Source organism: Sinohyriopsis cumingii, chromosome 3 (genome assembly GCF_028554795.1).
Source record: "Sinohyriopsis cumingii isolate HCF-2022 chromosome 3, ASM2855479v2, whole genome shotgun sequence".
NCBI classification, from domain to species: Eukaryota; Metazoa; Mollusca; class Bivalvia; order Unionida; family Unionidae; genus Sinohyriopsis; species Sinohyriopsis cumingii.
Window position 1 is genome coordinate 85,773,907 of NC_142963.1, and position 26,944 is coordinate 85,800,850.

At 34.2% G+C, this 26,944-nt stretch overlaps 1 protein-coding gene across 1 annotated transcript in view; it reads right to left on the reverse strand.

Annotated features, from left to right (window-relative positions):
* The window catches only part of LOC149803236 (prolyl 4-hydroxylase subunit alpha-1-like), a 69,248-nt gene extending 42,695 nt beyond the window's left edge, over positions 1-26,553 (reverse strand). The window contains 8 exon segments of the mRNA XM_089952878.1: positions 800-973; positions 2,432-2,625; positions 3,606-3,657; positions 11,096-11,256; positions 14,120-14,281; positions 18,681-18,841; positions 26,046-26,162; positions 26,164-26,553. Of these exon segments, the coding sequence (XP_089809004.1) occupies positions 800-973; positions 2,432-2,625; positions 3,606-3,657; positions 11,096-11,256; positions 14,120-14,281; positions 18,681-18,841; positions 26,046-26,162; positions 26,164-26,192 (1,050 nt within the window). The 5' untranslated portion in view covers positions 26,193-26,553.
* Positions 26,554-26,944: the final 391 nt, after the last annotated feature.

Below are 26,944 nucleotides of genomic sequence, written 5' to 3' on the forward strand. Positions count from 1 at the left end.
TGACCAGTTTTGGGGCTAATTATTTTATTTTTCTAATTATTTGGATTCCAAGAAATTATTTTTCCCTGGAAATACTTGTGCTCTAAATTAATTTCTGGACAAGGACAGTTATCAAAATTTACACAGAACTGAAACACTGGAATATTATTTTCTGTGATTCAACAAGGAACTGTTGACACATCAGTATGACACTGACCACAGCATACATCATAAGCTTCTATTTTGGATTTCATCAGAATTCGAACTCAGTTTCATTAGCACTTTTTATTACTAGTACCTCTATTCTTTTAATTCTTGGATTATTCTTGGATTTTTATTCGTAAAACCATAAGTTCTTTTTCTCATTGTTAACTTGTTTTTCGAGGGAAAAAAATTATTTGTTAAAATTTACAAAGTTTGTTGTTTTCACTCTTTTCTTGTTACTGTTTGAAACAGCCTAAACATGTAACAGTATATGCACATAAAATTATCAGAAGCCATGCCACAATAGTCATCTATCAGAATTCATAAGCAATCACTTCCCCAAAAAGGCAATAAACTTTTCACATATTATTTTTATACTTTTATGAAAGACATGTTCTTGTATACAAGACAAATACATGTGAAATTTCAGGAGCCATGCCATGATTGTGTTATACCTTAATTTGTTTTATAACGAAGCAATAGCAGAATCACACTGTATATATGGAACCTAAATGAAAGAAAGAGGAAAATTCAGGTTAAAAGTTTTTTTTATTTAAAAAAAGGATATCTAGTGTTGAGAAAAAATCTATCCACACATTTATCATCTAACACCCACCTTTGGCACAGCAAGTTGTTTGATGACATTTAATTCCCTGTCACTGATAACATCATGGTAGATGACCAGCCATGGGTCCAAATATACTTCCTCTTCCTTAACTGGCTGGAGAATTAACAGGGGATTCTTGTTGTCACGGTAACGACATAACAACTTATGTTGATACATGTATTTCTGTCAACAAGAAAAATGACAATGCAGTCTTCATCCAAGTATTTTATTTCTCATTATCAATAAATATTTACATCAATTTTTGAGCAGATATTTAAGAAACTTCATTAATCTTTCTCTTAGCTGTTAGCTATTAGCTTTTCTTTGTGAAAAAAGGAATACTCTGAATGCACAGCATTACACCTGCCATGTGTTTAATAATAAGCACTTACCATGAACTAAATGTGTATAAAACATTTATATTCTTAAGAAACTTAACATGACCACGACTTGTGACCATTAAACAGAGTTTATGTTTCTTTATTACTCCAAGAGCTAGCCATCCACAAAATTTGGTCAAGGAAATTACTCTAGAACAAAAGTTATTCTGCAAAACTCATTTTTCTTTCTGGCACAATGACCATGAACTTTGACACCAAAGTCAATAGGCCTCTTCCGTACCTTCAGTGCATGCCCTACATAAACAGTGGTCACGTACGTTATCAGAGATAAAGTTATTAAACAAGGACCATTTTCCCTTAAATTCACAGTGACTTTGATATTTGACTTCAGTATCTATTGGTTTCTTTCTTACCCAATGAGTAAGTCATCCACTAACTTTGGTGAAGGTACATAGTCAAAACTGATAATGTTGTGCAGAATTCATTCAAATTTCACCACAGCTCTTGATCTCAAAGTCAACAGGCTTCTTCCTTACCCCAAGTGCAAGCCATCCACAAAGTTTTGTAACTGCTGATGATGGACAACTCAAGTTATTGTGCATAAATGAAATTGGTAACTGGCAGGTAAATAAAACATCAGAACATAATATGCTCCATTTTACAGAAAGCATATAAAAAGAAGTTTGCTTTCTGTTGGTTTTTTATATGTGGGTCCAGGACTCTTGTTATTACAATCTGATCTGTGTAATTTTCAATTATCTGTTACTAACTATAAGCTGCCTATCAAATTACTGCTCTTTAAAGATTCATCAAATCAAGGACTGGTTTTTGAGCTTAAATATTCAACTCTTGCTCAGTGAAGACAAGTCTGTGTGATTTTGATTTTTTAACGCAGCTTTAACAATTTTTCAGTCATATCGCCATGATGTCTGTGGTGTGGCAGTTTATGAGGATGTCTAGCACTGGGGTATCATGCTGCAGACATGCAGCATGGTGTCCCCCCCTAGTCACATTATCCTGACACCAGGCTGACCAGTCCTAACACTGACCTCTTAATACTGAGCTCATAGCGAGGCAGCTGTAAGTACAATTTTTTAAAGTTTTTTGTATGACTCGGCCAGGCATCAAACCAGTGACCTCCCATATCAGAGGTGGACACACTGGACCACCAGAGCGATCCACAGAAGACTAATTGCAAAGTATGATACTACTCTATCAGTCAAATGTTATGTATCATACTTCCACACATCCACCTACCCCCTTCCTCCATTAGGAAAATTGGATGCTTTTTTTTACTTACACTTGTTTCCTCTCCCCTGCAGAGCTTCTCATATGTAGTAAACTCCTCTGAATTCCTGTAGTCATCCAAATGTCGCTTGTTTTGTATGGGTATATCACCCTCATCTCCACGCCTGTTAGCTGGGCTCTGCTCTTCTTCTGCCAGTATTTTCTCATAGTAAAGTTTGTTAGACTGTGCTCGGCTGTGATCTGGCTCTGAACAGAGAAAGATAAATGAAACTCTGTATCACTCCATGCCACTTGTATTATTGTATATCTAATCCAAAAAATATACAAATCAAGACAAATTGGGTAATTTTGTCTTTGTTAAAGACTGCAAATTTATTTTAGTTTGAAGCTCCAAAATATTCTTACTAAAAATATTTCATGCATGCCCCTATAAATAACTGCCAAGTGAAATTGTTTTACAAATTGAACACTAAACATTTCCTAGGCTACAGACTTGGAAAATGAAATGACTATTTTTGAGGGAATAAGCGCTCCAAAGTGTATAGTATTTTGCCTGTAAATGATCTTGTTTCAACAGTTTTCTGCTTGCACATGCAGAACAGGAACTGCAAGCATACCAGGATACAAATTTAGTAAAACTGCCCCCTAGTTTCTATTACATATAATATCTGATGCAAAAGATGTAATTTTCAATAATCTTTAACTCAGCACCTTACCATTGCAAATAACAATGATGTTGCTGCCAGTAATAAGATACCTATGTCTCTCCATAAATACTAGTAGATGAGACAATACAAATTTAGGGAGTGAGTTTGAAACATGTATACTGGAGAACTGTACAAAACATGTACTGGAAAACTATGAAACAAGCATACTGGACAGCTGAACAAAACATGTATATTGGAGAACTGTACAAAACATGTACTGGAAAACTACGAAACAAGCATACTGGACAGCTGAACAAAACATGTATACTGGAGAACTGTACAAAACATGTACTGGAAAACTACAAAACAAGCATACTGGACAGCTGAACAAAACAGGTATACTGGATAACTGTACAAAACATGTACTGGAAAACTACAAAACAAGCATACTGGACAGCTGAACAAAACAGGTATACTGGGGAACTGTACAAAACATGTACTGGAAAACTATGAAACAAGCATACTGGACAGCTGAACAAAACATGTATACTGGAGAACAGAACAAAACAAGAAACTTACCCAGAAGCAGGAGCTCCTTAGTGAGAACCAGAGCATGGCGGATATTCCCTTGCTGTAACAGAGAGGCACTTAGATCTTGCCATGGTTTCATTTGACTTAAATTCTTATGACTTCAGCAAACATATACAAGTTATAAAAATCCCAAACAAATGAGGTCATCATTAAGAAATAAAATATGGTAGAAAAGAAATGCGGTTTAAAACTTGAGATCCTAACATATCCTTACTAATGACTTTTATGAAAATTAAACTTAGAAAAGCATGATTTTATCTTAGTAGTAACTTTCAACTTAGTCTTGTCATAGACCCTGACAGACCAGAGCAAACCATTTTTTATCATACTGATCAAAAGTATAAATTTAAACCTCCTGTGAACTAAAAGCATTTAAACATAGTTCTTTCCTAGATGTGTGTAAAACAAATGAAGTATTATGAAATTTCATTCCATCAGTGAAGCTCTGGTTGCTAGGCTCAAATAAAGCAGTAGTTCACAGATTAATAAATTTTCCATTAGACCAGTATATTTTAAATATTGGGTGGCCTTGCTGGCTAGTAGTAAATTCAGTATCAATACCCTATATTAACTCATGCTCTATACTAGCACTGAAGTAGTCTTCTTTTTTTAAACAGCATACTCTGAAAGTAGAATAGAAGTATGAAAGTTCAATATGGGATAATCTCAAATAAATTTTCACAGACTATCCAACAATGGTGAATATGAGAGTCCAGTAAAAGGAACCTGTGACTATTGTGCTATGTCCCACAGTTTTTGTATGGCCTGCCATGTGTGTGGAATTTGTTAGATATTCCAATATGAAAACAGTATGATTTGGGTTAAATTTCATGCAACATACCTTGTAAGTGGAGAATGTGAGATAATCCAGTATGAGTGACCTGGAAACAGTTTCATTTGTCTCTATAAAATTTCTGTCAAGGGCTTCTTGCATCCACATTACAGTATGGTAGAAATCCTCATTTTTATATGACTGACGACCAATCTCAAAACACTCCTCCGCTGCAGGAAAAACACAAAGCCTAGTCTGGTCATATCTCAGTGTATGAAAAATACAGTCTATAAATATGACACAGTGTCAAATGATTGTCACATCCATGCATAAATATACATGACATAGTGTCAAATGTTAGTCACATTCATGCATAAACATATATTACTACAAAATTCTGTACACTAAAGGCATTGGTTAGATCCAGCAAATTATTTTTTCTCCATACAAGGAACATGTTTAGATTTCAAAAACAAAATTGCATAACTATGCCTTTGATTAAGAATTCCAAAAATTAAACACAGAATCAAGGCATAATTATCTCCAGCTAATTTCTGCAACCACCAAACAAGCATCGTATGTACTGGTGCAGTTTGCAGTTTGACTTGACTTATAGTATATTATGGAAGGTAAATGATTCAAAGGAAATGTTAGTAGATGCATACCAAATGTTAATACACTTACATATAAAAGAACATGGTAGTACTGAGAACAAAAAAAAAGGCCGACTTCCAAAAAGGTCTTTTTCCTTCCTATGGTTTATGGTAAAGATGTTAATTATTTCCCAAATAACACCTGCAAGAATTTATCGAAAAGTTTTAAGAGCAAGAGCAACTTCAACTTCCACCACCAACCATGTGAAATCATTTGATCTTTCTTGCCATAAGAAATGAAAATTATGGTTTGATCGCATGAGGTTGGTGGCATATCTCTGTAACCAAAGGCAACTGTCCATACTGTTCTGGGTGATAAAAAATGCATCAATTTGCAAAATGTCATGCAAGCTATGGCCAAAAGTTAGTATATATGTCCTTTATAACTGGTTAGTATGAAAGTATATGATATTACAAATGTATTGTACCACTGCTTAAAATCCCAACGAATGCAACACTGACCTTCATGACTCAAATTATAGACAACAAAGAGTACCTACCATAGCACATTAATAGCCCTCAACTACAGAAATGACATTTTTTCTTTCAGTCAGTGACCTATACCATCGACCTCATAATGATTAGTTTTCTTCTTTACCAAAAGTGTAAACCATTCAGATAGTTTGGTCCAGGTCTGTTAAGTATAACAAATGTTAATGTCTGGAAAACATTTTCTTCTTCCAGTCAGTAACCTTGACTTTTGACCACACAATCACTAGGCTTCTTCCTTATCCTATGTACAAAACAACCACAATGTTTGGTGACTAAAGACAGTGGAAAGGTTGAGTTACTGTGTGGAAACTCTTATAGTCACAGTGACCATCACAACTGAGCATTGGAATCCAAAACTGATAGTGACTTTCTTTACCCCAGTTGCAAGCTATCCAGTAGATCAGTTGCAAGCTATCCAGTAGATCAGGTAACTATAGACTGGACAACTAAAGTTATTCTGCAGAAACAAAATGGTGACACAGATGGATAGATGTTACAACATATTAACTCTGCCTTATGGCAGGCATATACAATAGGTGTATGTATATGCACTATACTACTCCAGCTAGAAACTAGAAAATTTTATTCCACTTTACTTATTATTTTGTAAAATACATCAATAGCAAAACTACCAAACTTTTTTTAATTCAAGAACTTTTCAAGGCAACCTCTTAAGTTTTCAAGGCTGTATAAACCATGACAAATATTTGCTGTAGCCAACAGATAGAAATTATCTAGATGGTCCAAAAAGTGAAAATTATCATTCATGATCTGCCCTAATTCGAAAAAAAAAGAAAGTAAATGACATTTTTTTTCATCCAAGTACTTAATGAACCGAACGTTGTCTTTTGAAAAAGATTCAGATATTTATAGCAGTATCTACCTGGTGAAACAACACAGAGCAATATGAACTTTGGCAAAGAAGTTTAAGGATTTTCCTTATATTTTTTGTTAAAGGTCACTGGCCATACTCTAAAAAATTTTGTTTACATCGGATTTGCATTACACGATAAAAGTAGTTATACTCGCAAATAAAGAAAAACAAAATTATCAAGACTAAAGAAATAATTTAATTACTCTAAATAGAAGTATACAATGCAGTTACTTCCCCTTAGCTACAATTGTCCACGTATAGAGGATGCCAACTGGAAATGAATTACATTTATCCCCACAAGACGAAGTACATGCTTCTTGTTGTTGGGAAAATAAAACGCTATGAACTATGGATAGGGAACATTTTAGATGAAACTACTGAAAACTAGTTAACTGTTCAGCCTTATATCAATGTGTGTGAATGATGCACTAGATTGTGTCACTTTCAAAAATGTTCCATTGTTTCAATTTATTTTCAAAATTCCTGTTAACAGAGGTAAAAAGGAATCAATGCTGATCTCCTATGTTGGCCAACTGTGTAAGAAAAAAGAAAAAAGAAATTGGCACAATTAAAAGAATCCAAAGGAACCAAAGTTGACTTCCTTATGTCGGCTTACTTCATTTGAAAAAAATCTGCACACTTAAAAAAATCCAAAGCCAGTTTATGGGGTTGGTTTGCTTTGTAATAAAACAACCTTTGCATTTTAAATCCTGTCGGTAAGTGTAAGCAATGAGTTTACTGCTAGCTGCCAGTTGTGATAACAATGCAAGGTTAGTTTCTTTCATTTTATTTTCAAATGTTTTGTTTATCGACTTTATTGTAAATAATAATTATTTTATCATATCTGGATATATATGGTAAATAAGGTGTGTGTGTGTGTATATATATATATATATATATATATATATATTTCCACAGACTTGTACACCTATAATTGAGCAACATCCCAGAGTAATACCTTATTTCTTTTTAAAAAAATCCTTTTGAGTTCATATTGGTTATAATAATACTAAATAAAGAGTTTGATCCAAGTCTACACTATGCACATTGAAAAGTATTATGATTATTTTAAACATTAATATTTCACATCTGTAGTAACATTACTGGACTGTAATCTTTATTTGATATATTTTATTTATGATCTTTCTATCCTCTTCTCATATAGAGCATTCTATGGGATTTTGGAGGTCCAAACTCCTCAGTTGATGGAAGGGACTATTTTTCTTATATTTGACAGTCTCTGGGAAAATTGTAGCAATGTTATCTTTAACAAATTCAATTTCATTTGTACACCAATTTAATCACCTCAAAATGTTGTATGCAAAAGCAGGATTTGCTGTTGGCACAAATGGTATAATTTTCCCATCCCTCACCCTATTCGATCCCACAGCTTCAATACACTTTTTCCCCCTGGTAAACAAGGTTTTTCGGACAAAGAAAAAAACCTTTTGTCCCATCATCACTCTTTTGGTTACATCCATATGCAACAAACACAGTGCATCATATTTGCTGAACAAAAGCATGATCGTAAGACATATCACACAGACAATTACGTGGGGAAATTAAACAAGCAAATGGCAAGGTTGAATAGAAGCAGACCTGCCAACCCTGATGAGTCCATCTCAGTAAGGCAGTTGATTTTTTTCCATAAGATTGACCAGTTTTCAGTAAGGTGTAAAGCTGGAAAACACAATTAAAAGTTCAATGCACTGACAATAAACATCATGTTCAACTGAAAAGTTTGTAAAATACACAAAGACTTTATTTACCACTAGTACAGTTGCACAAACTTTAGTTCCAAACTCTATGCAACTCAATGGCTTGCTGATATCTCTCAACTTGACATTTCTTGGAAATTCTTTTCCATTTGACATGAGACATACTCAAATTGGCATGTGATGTCCAATAAACATAATTGTGTCTTTTCCAGCATCTATTCACAAGAATCTGAATACTCCTTTTTACTCTTCTGTGTTGATTTAATTTTTAATACTTTTCTATAAGCTTATTTTCCCTTTCATCTTAAACGTGCATCGCTTTCTGGATGCTATTTTTAAAAATTAAATAATCAACAGTTTGATCATGCAGATGCTTTGCATGAACAAACTGGTGCAGTTTAAAGTTAGTCTGGTTCCCTGACTAATTTCACTAATTCTAAGAAGCCTGGATCCAAATCAAACATGGCTGAACCAATTATCCAGATTTTTCGGCAACAAATTTTCAGTAGTTTTTGCTTGTACACCATTAAGTCCATATTTTAAAGGTAATTTTCATAAGACTTATGGCAAATTCATAAAAGCTGGCAGGTCTGTAGAAGGGATAAATGTACTCCACATCCATTTTTGGCATGTGGAAATTATCAATTGTTTACGGAGATTACCAAATAATTATTTCATTAAAAAACGTGGATTCTTAAGTCAAATTAAACAATTTTATAGTGTGCATACATAACATATGCATTTTTTTAAAGACTATAACAATATCACATGTTTGTACAATAGATGTGGCCAGTGACCTTTAATGAATTTGGTTCATTGTTCTCAGCTTTGCTTTCCTTGGTCACCTGGTGTTCTTTTGTGAATATGTTTTTGAATTTTCTTCCAGAACCTTTTTTGATTGTTGATATCAAGATTTTATATATATATATATATATATATATATATATATATATATATATATATATATATATATATATATATATATATATGGTATGCCTTTTATGTTACCCTCAGCTCACAATACACATAGCTCTCTATTCCTGCATTTTAACAACACATAGTCTTTTGAAGAAAAAAAATTTAAGGTCAGTGGTAAAAAAAAAAATCTCCAGTTTTCAGGTTGCATTTGTACATTAATCCATCCATGCAAAACAGTGAATGATGATTACATATATTTGGGTGGAGTCAGTGTGATGAGTTCATCCATCAGCACTGCTGTAGGATCAGTTATGGTCAACAGAAGGTCTCTGTGTGACAGGAGGGCCTTAGATCAACATGTGCTATATGCTAGTAAACTCAGTCAACACCTAGGTGCTTCAAGGACCTAAATCAAAACAAAACATTGAAGGAAGTACATTATCAGATTATTCATTGAAGGTCATCTCAAAATCAGAAATCAAAATGTTAATCTCATACAGCAATTTTGCATTAAAAAAGTTTGCTTCCCAGTCTGAAAAGTGATTTCACCCTCCTGTTTCAGCCCTTTGTGTGTAGATGGAGGTATGGATGTACACACACAGACAGTGAAGTGACTGAAATCATGCACTTCTGCCACGGTGGACTCAACAAAAAAACATAATCACATTTTTCAGAAGTAGCCGCACAATAGTTCCACTTGAATATGAGATTAGACAAGCCCCAATAAACACTGTTACAGCATGTAATGTTAGCCAATACAAAATTTCAAAGCCGAGTTAAAAAATGTCAAGAGCTAGTGAAACCAGGGCTTGGCAATCAAAAATTAATGTGGTCCTAGAACAATCTGCATATACTCATTATCTTATGAATGGGAAGGGTACGAAGAAATGATCAAATGAGTTGGTCCTACTTTTCATTTATAATGGTGTTATAATTTTATGTTGAAACTTGCAATATCTTTTTAAAATGAAGGGGAAAAAATGGGTCCATAATCACTACCTCACTTGTATTACTCTGCTTGGCAGGTGGCTACTGCTCAAATCTCATTAATTACTGCATGGATAAAATAGATCCTTAAGCTTTATGGAAATATTCCAGAGCCAACAAGGCAACACAATTTGATGGTCTCTTTTATGTCTGTCATGGCCTCTCTAGGTCTATGATACTTACAGTAATACTTAACAGCATATGCATGAGAGCACAAACAGAAACTTACTTATAAAACAAACAAAATATCTAAATCATTTCCATTACCCTCCAGGCCTGCAGCTAGTTAGTTTGTAGAGAAACAAGGAACTATGTAGCTGAAGATTACCTAGCTGATAATATGAAAACTGATACAATGTCCTACCCATCATGCAACTTCCGATTCCCTGCATTATACAAAACAAATTTTGTCAACAATTTCTACTTGAGAGTATGCAAATATTTTAATCCTGAAGGACATGCAATGTTTTTGTTATCTGCTTCTGGAATGCATGACTGTAGAATTCGTGCTAATTTCTTCGAAATATATTGTTCAAGATTTAAGCATCTAATCTGCATACCTTTAGTTATTGTCAATTCACCAACATTTAGCAAATTACCCCTTTTTCCCCCATACTTACCGCTCTGGTGGCCTAGTGGTTAAAACATCCACCTTGGATGCGGGAAGTCATCGGTTCGATCCCTGGCTGAGTCATACCAAAGACTTACAAAAATGGTACTAAGCATCGAGCGAGGCAACTGTTAGTACCATTTTTGTAAGTCTTTGGTATGACTCTGCCAGAGTTCGAACCCTTGACCTCTCACACCCAAGGTGGATGCTCTAACCACTAGGCCACCAGCAGTTTTTTCTATGCAATAAAACTCTTGAATGATCCAATTGATTGCATTTTCCTTTTGAATCATGGAAAGTGCCCAACTTTTTTAATCTTTGCATTATGCTTTTGAAAACCTACTGACTTCTGATATTTGTATATGCATACAATTTACTAGGAATGGTTGCTCTTCAATATATACATTATGCTGTGCTGCAGCTAACCACTTACAACCAAACATGGGGCATGTACCTTAAAAGAAGAAAAGGCTAAATAGTCCAGCACTGCTTGTCTTTTAACTGGCTGTCTCTCTGTATCATTTACTCTAACCAGAGCTTCCTGCATCCACAGAAGTGTGTGATAATAATCCTCCTCATTGTATGCCATTCTACCCAACTCAAAACAGTCCTCAGCTGAAACATCCAACATGCACATACATGCACATACATAGGTCTTTGTTATTATGACATAATTAATATTCATGTAATGAAACCCAACACAAGGCCAGCTTCTAAATTATAAAGCAACTGTCCATACTTGATTGCAAGTCAAGTCCAACTGAAAACTGCAAACACCCCAATTGTGCTCGTTTTTATACTAATGATGACACTATGTACTGTGACTCTTGTGCAGCTCACTATGTATTATATGCATTATTTTGTTTACAAATTACTCATAAATAATCATTACTTGAAAACCTGAAGATATAATTTTCTCATTTACTTCCTCAATTTACAAGTATCCTATGGGAAAATTACCTTCAATTTATGCCATTAACCTCAGAAGTATATCTGAAGATGAAGAACCAATCAATTTCAAACTTACATAAACTTCAGGGAATGAAAACTGGTCTTTTAGAATTACTTTGAATGTCAATAAATTTATATCTACTGTGTAGGGATGTGATTACCGGTACCCAAGAGTAAAAAGACTTTCATATTACACTTAATTATATACCTGTAACAAGTAATTGTAATCATCTGTAATTGATTACTAATCTTCGCAATAGTCACAAGTAACTGTAATCAGAGGCATTATTGTTACTGCAATAAAATGAACTTAATTGTTAAAGAAGTGTACATTCTGATAGCAAAATGATTTTAAATTCCTTTTCATGAACATATGCCAACAACCGAATATGATTTTAAATTTATTAAAAATGAACGATAAAACAGACTTGTATTTAAATTTTGAAGAATTTGCACACTAAAATGTTTTGACTGGTTTTAACCATTGTTTTCATTTGGATCATTTTATTTCTGTTAGAACCTCATGCTGATATACTCATCCATTCAGGTAGGAACAATTTTCACTAAAGACAAACTGGTCCTTTTCCAAAATATTTTAGTAAAAAAAAAAAAAACATGCTGATAAAACCATCATGTCTGATGTGTGTGTTTGTGTGTATCATGTGTTTGTGAATGGCTTCATGACAATCCTCCAAGTAGTGTATGTAAAGTAGCAGTAACAATCAAAAGACCATCCCACAAGCTCTTGACCAGAAGAGCAAAAAATGCCTATTTCAATTGCATATCAGAATAACTAGTGTTGTGTTAAATTGAAGCAGTGAAATATGTCTGCAAAGTCAATCAGCCTTAAAAATTTATTTATGATGTAAACACTATGTGAAATACCTGATCCAATAATTGTGTCTTCAATAAATAAAAATGACCACATGATACACAATTTACAAATAGGATTATCAGTTACCAGAGCCTGCCTCGACTCTAGACCACACTTTCTGACTGCAACTAAAGTTATTGAGTGTGAACCGGAATTCCAATAATCTAGTTTAGTTAGGATGCTACTAGATCTGCCAAAGAGTAAACCATATCAAGTATGTCTTTTTTTCCTTAACTTGTTTACAAGATGTTGGAGTTAAATTAACAGCAAAAGCTCTTTGTGCTGGAACAATGGTTCCAAACTGTATAATGAAGTATACAGACAAACTGATATTGGTCTAATTTATTTCCACAAGAGTCAATTGTCATGGTCAGTAAATACAGTTACAAGAACTATCAATTAAAAATGATCTATCATATAAGTCCGTCTAAATTGTAATGGTAAACTCCTTGACCAAAACACATCAAAATGCAACATGCAAAATGTTTCATTGTTTTGCAAATTCAAGCTATTTCTATACTGTATGTGACAAATTAATTTATCAGAATACTAATCTATATACATGTCAAGCACATAAACAAAATGTATCCACAATTCTGACTTTTTCCCATGCAAATGTTACACTCGAGAATAACAATTTACAGACTGAAAAATGAATCTTGTAAAAAAAATTATCAGTGTTGACACAATGCAAAGAAAATAATTGAGATGACAATATTAAAACATGTTGTAAAGAAGTTAGCATACAACACAATTTTATCATAACCCAACTTGCATGTTGTTCATGCTTAAAACATACATTTTTTTAAAATGGACATCACTGCATCTCTCTTGATAAGCAGCGAAAAAAATGTATCAATAAAGTTCTTACTGTAAAGTAATTCAAATTTCCAATTTTAATTTGTAATATATGTACAAAGGAAAACAGACAAAATTAAAACGGCATACATGCTTCTAAGTGAAGATACAGATGAAGTGGAACTGATAAACGTGTATTTTGGAGTTGTAAAACAATGTCACAAATCAAATGGGATGGAAAATCTTGAAATTCTTAACCTTTTCAGATAATCTAATGTTTATATTATCTTTATGCTATGTACAATAAATTTTAAGTCTACAAAAAGTGGAATGTTCACAGTGACCTATTTTATAGTAACCCTAGAATACACACACTCCATATATGTATGGATCCTTCTAGGATAGAATTAATTTACTGATACAAAACTCAAGATCACTCTGATTCATCTTGAAAGTGCTAAGGTCCATGACATTCCAGAATTATATTACAATTCCATGCCATTCAGAACTACACAGCTATTTTCTTTAACTGTCTCTTAGCATTTCCATGATACAAAGATGTACTGATCTTTTTAATTTACTTACCTTTTAGCAATTAAATAAGCCAGCCAGTCAACCTTTTTCAAAAAACTAGCCAAACTTTTAATCTGCATAGTATCCACTGCTTTCATATTTTCACAAAACAAGAAAGTTCACTCATCATTTTTTCTCATTCAGCTAATGACTAAGAAATTATAGGAAAACAAAATTATACAGCTTCTTGTAAATGCATCTTATTTTGATGATTCTTGAGTATTGGAAAACAAGAAATAAAAAATCAAAGTGGAGTTCAATTGCATCCTCAGCTAAACTTACCTGAGAGTTGTGAGGATGAAGATCCACCTAGATCTCCCCGTGCAATAGAAGAGGTGTCTAATTTATATGTATCTTGGAGTCGTAATAACGCATTTACTGTTCCTGTTAAATCTTCATATGTAGGTAAATCCTGTCGATGCAGTTCTATCTTTTTGGCTAAATCTGTGAATATAGCAATTTAATTATTAGTAATCAACTTAAAAAATGGCCAAGGGGTTATAGAAGAATTTAGTAGATTTTATTTCATATGGTGTGCTCTTGTGTTTTTATTATTCCGACATTCATGTAAAAACAAAATCCATACTTAACAATGAAGCAAGATATTGGAAACTGAATCTAAATAAGAAAAGAAACTCTATCTAAGAATTTAGGACACATAAAAAACAAATGTGTAACACTGTTACCTCAGAGTACACAGCTTTTAAACAGAAAATAAGAACCTGGAAATACGGAAAGTATTCATTCTTCCCACAGGAAAGCTACACAGCCTATTTCTTTGATGCAGCCAGACATTCAACGTCAGTGGATTATCTGTTTTATTAAACACATCAATATTATTAATCTTTGATCGTTTCTGCATGGATTAGATATATGCCATTCTATAGAATTGGGAGAGGGAATGTATCAAGTATACATACGCAGGTGGGGGTGTAAAAAAGGATGCATGTGTACAGGGAGGGGCCACGCTTTGACAGATTTTTGCGCATGTACTAAATGGATGGCACCCTACACTGGATATTAGGTTGTCACCATTATAACTGAGGACTATAAAGACATCATAAAAAGTCTTTTAGTGAAAACCACAAGCTGATATGGCCATCCATTCAGGAGGAGTAGCAATACAATGAATTTCAAGCTGGATGTTGTGTGACAACCATATTGGACGACAGGTCAGCACCATATTTATTTTAAACCAGTTTGATATCATAAGTCTTTTAGTGCAAACCTGTTGTCAATGTGACTTTCTGTTCATGAGAAGTCGCAAAAACAAAATTTCCAAGATGGCTGTCACGGTGACCATACTGAACATCAGAAAAGCACAGCTTGATTTCTAATGATTGAGATATCATGGGAAGTATTTTAATGAAAACTATGTTGATGTGACCATCCATGTAGGAGGAATAGCAGTAGGATTTTCAAGATCGCCACTATGGTGGCCATATTGGATCAAATCTGCATCAATTTCAACTTGACATCATAAGAATTCTAGTGAAAACACCATACTGATATGACCATCCATGTAGGAGGAGTAAGATAAGATTTTACAGTCTTATTTCGGCACTACAAGACCGATCAAATCCCATCACTCAATGTCTGGAAATACATTTTAAGTTGGACAAGTACAATTTTCCAAGGTGCTATTCTGGGACAAGTGCTTTTTTCCTATTTTAAAGAAAGGCAAGAAATAATTTTCATACTTTTAATCACTCTAAGGGAGGATGCATGCATATCAAACAGATGGTATGGCATTTTTTGGCACGATAAAGAAAGCTTAACAATAGCCATGAGCAAACTATCAATTCCTTTATTTGGCTATTAATGCCTCTGGGTTTACATAATGCTTGAAGGTATCTCCATTTTTTTCATTCATAATCTCTGAGATTTTACAGCAAGTTCAATGATAACTGTTGCATGAGTGAGTACTATTACTGCTTGACAGCATATTGGGCTAAATAACCAAACTATCAGCAAATGAAAAAACTTCAAACAACAAATCCAGCATAAGTAATTAGCAGTGCTTAAAATGATCTTGTTATATTGTGTTTACTCAACAGATACTCATTAGGGATCACCATTTGATTTCAATCCAGAGAGTCAATGCAATGAAATTAATGAAAAGCACTTCATCAACTTGTCGGTTTCCTCTATGAACTGATTAGATGAACGTCATGAATCTTTAACTGATTATACTGGCCGCCATGTATAGCCTATCGTGTGCTGAAAAATGGCTTTAAACCCCACAACAATAGAAGATCGACTTGTATATGAAATATTGCGTTTGAAATCAAACTAGAATGCTAACAGAGCAGTCTGTGTTTGCAATTAAACAATAAAATGTATATTAGAATCACTTTAATGGTACAAGCATTTGTCAAATGAGGTGATCTATTCTATTTGGATAAAACAAGTTTACAAAAGTATCTTCACAAAGATCATTAGGAAGATTCAGAAGTTAAATGCACATGAAAGTGGACAGATAAAACTAACGTTTCCTCCAAAAAGACATAAGCCAGACTTTGTGGCAACAAAAAATGTTAAATATGACAAAAGTAAAAAACAAAAATTTTCAGCCATACTGATTTAATACTTATCCAAAGCTTGAATTTCATCAACTCTGAAGGAAAGATGTTTTACATTTATTTTCAAACAATATCCAAAATTGACACAGGTTGACAGCCAATGTATTTATCCAGGGAACTGACAAATTCAGGATTTAATCAAGCAAGATGCATAACTCCACTAGTTGCTGTTGTTGTAGGGTTTAACGCCATTTCTCAGCACATGATAGGCTATACATGGCGGCCAGTATTAATGGTGGAGGAAGAACCCGGGAAATCCCCGGAAAGAACCACCGACCCTCGAGAAGCTACTGGCAAGCTTTCTCACATACCCACATTGGTCGAATCCGAGACTCGAACCCACACAGACAGAGATGAGATGGCAGTGATCCGTAACGGAGAGCGCTTTAGACCACTCGGCCACTCAGGGCCCCAACTCCACTAGTAAAGTCAATTTTAGAAAAAATGAGAAAGTAATGAAAAACAAATAAATTGGGAGCTCTCTTTAACACAGCCTACATCCTACTCCAAGACAGAAAAGCTTGTTTTTTAGATATGGGAATGCTGTGTGCACTCCAGTAGAAGAATGGTTATAAAACTGGTGCTATTCATGATAACAAAATTGGGGCAAAAGACCTTGTTCTGTCAATTCATCCAGTCATGAGAGAAAAAGTTAAGGAAACTGAATTCCAATTTTTTTTTTTAAATTTCCATTCTTGCAGATGGGAGTACTGATGCTACCATATCGGAACAAGAAATAGTATATATAAAATTAATATGTTGTACATTATTTTCTTTTTTAATACATATAATGATTAAAATACATCTTGCTGAACTTAGGCAAGAGATCAAAATTTTGGGATAAGTGAAAATGCAGGTGGAACAAGTGAATTTTCAGAAACCACTTGTCCAGGACAAAAGTAACTGAAAAAAAAAGAATCTGATCAACAATGAACTAATAGGGTATGGTTGACGGAAATTACTGATCACTGGGCCTAAAAGACCTTGACCTTTTGTCAAAGTTTGCAGTCTACAACTGAATAAACCATTGTTTCCTTATTACAATTACAACAGTTATGACCTCTGACATTTAGATCTCAGAATATATAGCTGTCTTTGTTTATGACCCTGAATACAAGCAATCCACTGAGTTTCATTAAGAAACTTGTTATAGAAGAAGGTGGTTCTGCATTTTTTCTTTCTTTTGCAATAATCATGATCTTTGCACTTTTGACACCAAACTCAACAGGCATGTTCCATACATTAAGGTAAAGCCCTCCAAACTGGTCAATGTACATGATATTGAACTAAAGTTGTTTTGCAAAATAGTTTTTTCTACTTTTTGAAACAGTGACTCTTGATCTTTCAACCCAACATTAGAGTAATCCACAAATCTTCTTCAAGTTACCTTGTCAATAACTGAAATTCTTCTGCAGAAACTTCTTTTATTTTTTTAGTCAGTGACCTTTATCTTTTGATCCAAAAATCAATAGGCTTCAAAAATGCCTTAAATGTAAGCCGTCCACAAAGTCTGGGCCAGGCCTGTGATTTAGAATTAATTTTTCTCCTTTCAGTCATAGTATGAGAAATATAATTAAGATACACACTTTAACCAAAAGCAATTAGTCATAAAATATGGGTCAGAGTGACCTACATTGTGATGAGGGTATAATATTTCTCAAGCTACATCCCCATCACCAGATTTCATTATTCCAGATCTAACAGCATGTAAAAGAAATGAGCTAACTGCAAAACTTATCTAAGAATGTACAAATAACGTACAGGAAATTTGATGATCAGTGTTTTGCACATCTTGCAATCCATAAGGTATAGGTTTGAATCCCACCATCAGATCTGCCTGGATTAGCTATTGTTTGTGTCCATGGGCAAAGCACTTTGCTACAATTCCCTCAGCAGTAAAAAACCAACCATAAAACAATAAACCAAACTAAAATAAAGTACATGTACAAAGTTATCCTACTCAGCCAAATCCCAACAGGGGTAGGTGCTATGAAATCCACTCCAAACTGCTGTCTAAGACCTAGAGAAAGAACGAGACACAGCAAGGCTCTACATATTATGTTTTTATATGCATGAATGACAAAACCAAGGGTTGTACATTGCTCTCATCTACTTCATATGGAAAACCATCTCAAAATTATAATTTTTGTTTCTCTTTGCAAATATAAAACTGTGCATGTTACATCAATGATGATTTTCAGTTCTCAATGCAAGTTTGGAATAAGAATTCTTATTCATTATCATATAGGTAATATACTTACCATCTGAGTTAACAGTATTATTTTTGAGGATTGGATCTATATCTCTGTCCCAGTCCAAGGTAAAATATTTGACAAACAGATAAGCATTCACTGGGTTGGCTAGGTAATATTCTGGATTTTCTAAAACCTTGGCACTGTGTTGGTCAATCTCAATGGCAATTCTGTAAGGAACAAAATATTGACTTCTGGACTTCACAACTAAAAAAATCAGTACAACATACTGTACTTCATCATGCAGTGGAGCACTTTTCAAACACGCAAAATCTGGTTGCCCAACTAAATGTAGTTGGTTGCTCAATCAAAACTTTTCTTATGAAATTCTAATGAAAACCAGTTAATGGTAAATAAAATTTGGTTAAATGTCTCATCAACAAACCAAATTATTTGTTAACAAATGATAAAAAAATATATTAATTAATAAACACCAGAATTTTTAGAAAAATACTGCTTCATTAGTTTTCTATATGCTCTTGGTAGTTTTCTATATGTTCTTGGAGCATAAGGAACTTATTGTAATTAAAAACAAGTCACAAAGTTATTCTGGACAGCAATTAATGTTCATTCTGATGTGCCAAGTATATACTTAATGTTTATTAAGTGTTCAAGTAAAATTATCTTACGTATATATATGTTACAGAACTGCATTCCTTATATATTAAAACATTAACCCCTGGTAACGAGTTTATGTGGCAGGAGGTAGTAACCTACTGCCGAGCTATGGAGAGTCAAGGTCATGTATGATACACTAAAGTGGGTAGTATTATAGGGAGGTAGACAGATGTAGCTCTACAATGATACCAAATAATCTGGAATTTCTAGTTGCACTACAAAAGACAGAGGGAAAAACCTCATTTTTTGGACCCAATTTTTCCCCACCCAAAAATTCACCTGTGGTCGGAATCAGATTTTGTGTCGGGATTTTAGACGATTAAAACACTTATTTGACGATGAACGAGATGTGTGGGACTTGAAAACAAATACAATGTAAGCCTATGACTATCTAAGAATGTGGCTGTAGAAAATGCCTTTCATGGGTATGATACTTTCAAATTTTTTTAAATTGTGCTTATTTAGTATCAGAGAATAAGTATGCCTAATTTACACAAACTCAGTATAGATAAACATAGTTCAGTTGCCAGTTATCCCTATATTGCCTGGACAAGGTCTAGAGAGGTGCATTTCTGAAATCATGGATGACAAGTAACAAGCTGCAGATGAATGATGATGATAAAACTGAGGCCATTCTGATCACAACACAAAGACTTAATCATTCACATCCTTTACCTCAAACAATAAATATCAGCAACACCAACATTAAATTCACACAATCAGTATGAAACCTAGGTGTTACTCTGGACAGTACTCTCACATTACACCAACATGTCATGAACATGTGCAAGGCTGCATATCTTGAGCTGAGACGCATCAGCTCAATTCACAAATATCTTTCAGCTGATGCCACTAAAACACTTGTGTGTTCATTAGTACTTTCAAGACTGGACTTTTGTAATTCAACTCTGCCTGGTTCATCTCAATATCTGCTCCAGAAACTTCAAAAAACAGCTGCTTGGATCATACTGAGGTACCACGCTCAGAGCACACCTCCCCCCTGCTCTGTACCCTATACTGGCTATCCATTCGATCCAGAATCAAACACAAAATTTGTTCTCTGTGCTACATTTCACTGTCGGACTCTAGTCCAACATACCTATCTGACCGCACCCATGTGTACACACCAGCAAGATACTTACACTCCTCTTCTGACAATCGTATACTCATTATTCCCACTATGAAAACAAAGTCATATGGACAGCGTTCTTTTGATTACCAGGGCCCAGCTTAGACACAAAGATACAGTGATCACATTCAAGACAGCTCTCAAAACTCACTTATTTCGACTGCAAGAACAAACTTAAAGACCTAATAATGTTTCCTATCTTAAATTTTCTCAGCATGTTTTTTAATGTTTTCTAATTTCATGGTGTTTGTTTTTGTAATCATATCATTATATGTTAAAGTGCTTAGAGCTTCTAAAGATTAGGCACTATATAAAGTCCTCATTATTATTATTATTATTAGGCCAGTTTAACAAGACTAGAAAATAATCTCACATTATCTCTCAGTTTCAAAAAGAGACAACCACTGCTGGGAGATTAATATTTTATTCCTGCCTTATATGTGCATTTAAAAAAATATATTACCTGTATGCATAAAATATGCTGAATATTATTTCAAATATTGAGACAACTCATACAAAGCTAACATTTTAAATGTTGGGAAGGCAATAAACAGTAACAATCCAGGGAGTGTTGTGAAAAGCAATTTATATTCAACCTTTAATTCTCAAGCATTTAAGTATGGCCATGACAATGAACTAAACAAAGTTAGAGAAGGGCAGGTCTTAAATATTTCGCAAAATTTGGAATGGCAACTATTCCAACATGGCATATCGCAAAATGGGTCTATTGGCCTATGCTACAGTGTTCTATGAAAAAGTCTTCATTTTGTTCTTTATTTGTTGACATTTGCAGAAAATAGCTCAATTTATAATTATTTATTATTTCTGTCATGAACTTTGACATTAAACAAGTGTAGTCTGCAGATCATCTAGAAATGCCTCCATCAGAACATGCTTAAAATAGAATTTTTAAAAAATGCTTTAATAAATTATCCAAGAATAGAAACTTGAAATATCAAGCATTCATGAAATATTGTTTGATGGTGGATAGCTTTTTTTTTTTATAGATATCTGGGTAAGAGATTGATATTGTAAAGACAGACAATCAAGTTACATTTTGACAATTGATTTATAATTAAGAAACTAAATTTTAAAAAAGTACTGTTATTGCATACAAGTTAGAGAAGACCATAAAACACTTCATCATCAGATCAGGCAAAGTGGCCATGCATATTTCTCATCCATTTTTGCATAACTATCAGCTAAAGTCTGAACCAAAAAGACCAGTCACTGTTATTAACCAACTATTTATCAGGTCTACTTTTGAGTGTTAATCATAGCTTTTATACGGAATGAATGCTAAAACCTAAAACAGATAATTGACATCATCCATAATAGAACACTCCATCAAGTTCTGCTTCTGCCTCACGCAGGTTTGGTCGATGAGAGCGGATCAATAGCCAAGTTATTGCTTACATCAATTTAACACTCCTTTTACGGCCTCCTTAACTACTATTTTCTCCAGTTTATGGCTGGCTCCCATAAAATGAAGCCCAGATGGAGGTAAAGTCATCTCACAGTGTTATAACTTAAGAATTGATGAACTTAAGAAGATTATTTGTTTAGACTCAGACAGTCCTGTGAAGACTTACATCTCAGACATTTATCATGCAAGGATAGAGAACTTCTTACAGCTATCTTTAGTAACACAGGCCATTACAATATATATGTTCAGGTTATGACAGTGTTCAATCTTGTGCGCTGTATGAAATTTGACCTGAAAATCCCAATCAGATGAATGAAAAGAGGCAAATAAAGCTGATTTTCAAGTTTTTAATCTTATCTGAAGTACAGAAATGGGCAAATGTTGTATACCACAAATGCCCATAATAAAAATTGATCCAACTATATAAGCCCAGGTCTTATGCAATCTGTAAGGAGTAATCAGTAGAACAAATGCAGACCCTGGTCTGCAACCACATTTTGCACATTAATATTACAACACTGCACCCAGAATTTGGCATTCAGGGGACAATGTCCTCCATTTGTTGCAAGTTTTCAAACACCTGATATTCGAGTAGGAAACACATCTTGAAAGCCTTTTCTGAAATAATCCTAATAAATCAACTTCCAGATGATTTTCCAATAACATAATGCCTTGGTGTGTTAGAAACATCGTTTTTCATTGCCTATTGGCTTGGGCATGAGCAGAAGGGTAAAAGATGAATTTTTTGGGGGCTTAAAGGACCCATAATTTTCGTATTGAGACCACTCTTTATTTAAATTGCCCATCTTATCCTACTTTTTGCAAAAGTTCATCTATCTTAGATCTGAGACCCAAAATTCTAAAATCTGGACACAAAATCAGATTCCAACCACAGGCAAATTTTGGGTGGAAAAAAATCGGCTCCACAAAAATGAGGTTATTCCCCCTGTATTTTGTAGTGCAACTAGAACTTCCAGATTATCTGGTGTTATTGTAGAGCTAAATCTGTCTACCTTTCTATAATACCACCCATTTTAGTGTATCATACATGACCGTGACGCTATGGAGCTCAGCAGTATGCTACTACCTCCTGCCACGTAAACTCGTCACCTGGGGTTACTATGTTAATACATTGTTTTTATGGAAATGGCCTAGTCATCCAAATACATGAGTCTGACTTGGCTGGTGTTATCAAAAAGCAGTGGAACACTACCAAACCACCTGTCAGCATATGGGTAATTAAACTATCTCTATACTCCCAACTAATGCATACATAAATCTGCTGTCGTGACAGACTTCCAAGAGGAGTGCATCATCCAAACCATGCCGCATCCTACAAATGAGCTCCAAGTGATTTTTGTTGAATCCCATTATCAAAGATTTTCTGAGTGACATGATTTGATAGCTGACATGAGGTTGGAAGAGTGATTTTTCAGTGCATGACCAACAAAAGAATACAAAATGACTTTTAATAACAAGAATAACAAGATAATTAGACTGAGGAAGTGTGTGGAGGTGAAACAAAAGTACTATGAGGTGATGCACCCATGTACTGTTCACTAATAAAGTGACATCTGCAGAGGAAAAACATTTGTTTGGACTGTTTAGTGAAAACAGAAAGTGCTCATATATCTTGGACTATAATATTATTCTGGAACTAGTGAGAATTATTCAAAGGAGTTCTGGACTGCCATCTTGACAATGTTACAATTCTTGGCTGACCAGTATAATACCAGTTCTGAACATTTCATTCTTTTGGACTTTTATGGGAAAGACATTTCCCCCAATCAAAAATTTAAGCCCAAGACTAAAGTAACACAATAAATACTTGGATGCTTATGATGCTGAATCAGTGATGATTAATCACTAACACACTAGTATGTTTATTCTTTTAAATCTAAACAACACTGTCTTCCTGGACAAATATTATTTAGGCAATCCATTAAGTCTGGGCAAGTAATTTCCTAAACCTAAATTATGTGGGTGGATGTGGCTTTTATGAATGTCATATGAAGCAGCCATTATAATCTGGTTACACTGGAGGTTAATTTCATGAATCATTAACAATATACATGTGTTTCAGCTTGTGAGGCTCATACCGCTTATTACTTGGATCAAAACAACCACTACCAAGAAAAAAATGTTCTCAACATATAAAGTGTATGTAAGAATTATACCAAGGCAAGTTTTTTATAGATTATACTGGCAAACACCTGTAAATGCCAAAATATATATGTTATCTGTGTTGTGTAGATGCAGAATTAGGAAGCAAATACCTCTTGATATGAATCAGGAGTTAATAAACTGGCAAGTACTGACCCTAAAGGATTGCAAAAATTGAAATATGGACTCCCAATAACAGTACCCTTTTTCATTGCAATAACTGAGAACATTACACTGACAATGATGTGTCACCAATATAAAAAGAATACTTATGCTCATTTACTGTGAAAAAATTTGCACTGTAAAGAAAAGAATGAAAATCTTCTGCAACTGAGAACAGTGACAATAATGGCAGTGATGTTATAACAATAGTTCTTAATGACTTTGCCTTGCCATTCTTTAGTTTTGTGTTCAGCTACAAGGAACCAAGGAAGATATTTGTACAAGGTACATAACCATCATAATTTACATGTTCATGAAGAATGGTAATAATAAAGGATAAAATTCTCATATAGATCAACTAAGATCAACATCAATCAATTTTAGTTTTTTGTTTTAGCTGAATAAACATCATAATTTTGTGAAAGTTGACAAGTATGGTGTAAGGTCGCTTACATCAAAACAAACTACAACTTGGCTTTTATGGTATTAGTATCGAACTATATTGTTTGTTTTGCTGTGTTGTCATACTGGGATTACATTTTAATGAGTTTGGTATTTACAATTTCAAAGCAAAGTAAAAACGTAATTACCGGTGCATTGATATAAAATGTCCAATCCAATAATGCATAAACAAACAATAATCGAGTCAAAAGGGAGAGGCAGTATTAGAGCTAAATTCTTGTCATCATTCGATCAACTATAGTACAAGTCACTGGGGTCATGTAGGCATTCAACACTATTTCAGTAATTGGTGTCCTTTTCTAGAATTTGATTCTATGTACCTGTAAGTTGCAAGTATTCATTTCATTTGGATTTGTATAAATCCATATTCCTATGGAAGGTCATTATTTAGATGCCCTGAGAGATGCACATGGCAAAATCAATGTTAAAGTAACCAGATATTTTTGGACGAAATGAATCTAAAGGTGTGATTCAGTACAATCCAGACTGAATGTCACACACTGATGACACACTGATGAACAAATTTGTACTACCCTTGATTGAAATGATTCCACCCAACGTGTTCTTATTTTGACCCAGCTTTAATACATAGCCTACACTGTAAAACTCCATAGCAATATAAAAATTTTGTCCTGAAGTTTCTTGGTGAGAGTTAAGAAATTGAATCAATAATCAGGATTGAATAGGTGATGTTCTGGTGACTTTTGAATTAGCCAATGAAAATGCAGCTTTTAAAAATCTGAAAATGAATAAAACCGTTCAGTACAAATTCATGTTCTTCATCCACAGTGCTCTGTCTCCAAACACAAAGAGATTAGACTTCATCTGACTGGTTGATACAATTAGCGATTATGGTAATAACATAGGTTACCAGAAGATGACCCCTAAGCGGTCACTGTCAGATCTTCATATATAACAGCGGCGATCTGATTTTAATCAAATTGTTGGGCATATATGACCTATGTAGCTTGTACTATGCAAACAGCACAGAACCATTGATCAGGACCTATGCAGTTTGTCACAAGTAGTCAGTACAATAAACAGAAGTGAACCGTGAGCTGCTAGCACACATTATGCAATGGCAGATCATGATGGAGGTTGTTTTTTTTGCAGCTGGACCCTACTTACAAGCCAGTACATATAGACTTTGTTAAAAATGAATTCTACAAATGCCAACAACAGTATTAAAAATACGTGGTTTCATATATAAAACTATGAAATCCAAAATACAGTAGATAAGACAATCTACATGTAAGAACCAAATGAAGCTGCAATGACGATACATAATACAATTGCCAAAGATGACCATACAAGACCATTATGACGATAGACAGCAGATGATCCATCTCTATACTAATCACTGCAACGCCGTCATATATTTCGTATCAATGAAATAGTGAGTTGAAAAATGTACCTTTCTAAGTTCTTTAACTTCTCCTCTTGTACCCGTATGTGTTGTCGGATCTCCAATGCTATGTCCCTCTCTGCCTCAAGAGCTTTCTGCATGTGGGCCATGGATGTGAACAATTCGGCCAGAACCTGCGATGCCACGCAGGCACATAATAACATGACATGTCTGAAAGTCAGAAACATTTTTCTTTCTTTCACTATTAAAGTGAGTGAGAGAGAGAAAGATAAATATTAGTAATTATTAAAACCAATGCACGGGCAAGATGGTAAAGAAATCGAACTTTAAAATCTTCCGAAGTTAAACACTGCAGGAGCTGTGCCTGTGTCACAGTACATTCAGAAAGTACTTGGTAATTGAAGCTACGTGCTTAAAGTGCATACGTGGGGGCTCTGCTCCGGAAATGTCGTTTTACCCACACATTAATGTTTTGCTTGTAGCCGAGAAAATTCTAGTATCAAGTTTCCTTTGCACACTGGAAGTCTTCTGCTACGCTTGCTTATTCTCTTCACAAATAAATAGGTAAAAGTTAATATAACGATAGTTTCCATTGGTTATTATTTCAACCAATCAAACACATTGAATTATCCTCGTTCCGTGCTTAATTTAGTCTGGTACTCTGCCTATCTACACAAAGCTTATCTATATTGGTAATGGAAAGAAGTTTCGTGAAGTCGTTCTGAGTACCAGACTTTGGTTAATTTGATCTAATCCAACTTCGGACTCGGGCGGTAATGTAATGGTTTAACAAACCGGAATATTTTCTTGAGATATTGATAGCACAACGAAATTAACAGATAAAAGAGATATGATAAGAAGATCCTTTCATTTTTAGATCATGGCCTTAATTTTTAAATAAACAAAATAATGATACAACCACATACATTTAGTCAATAATGTATTCG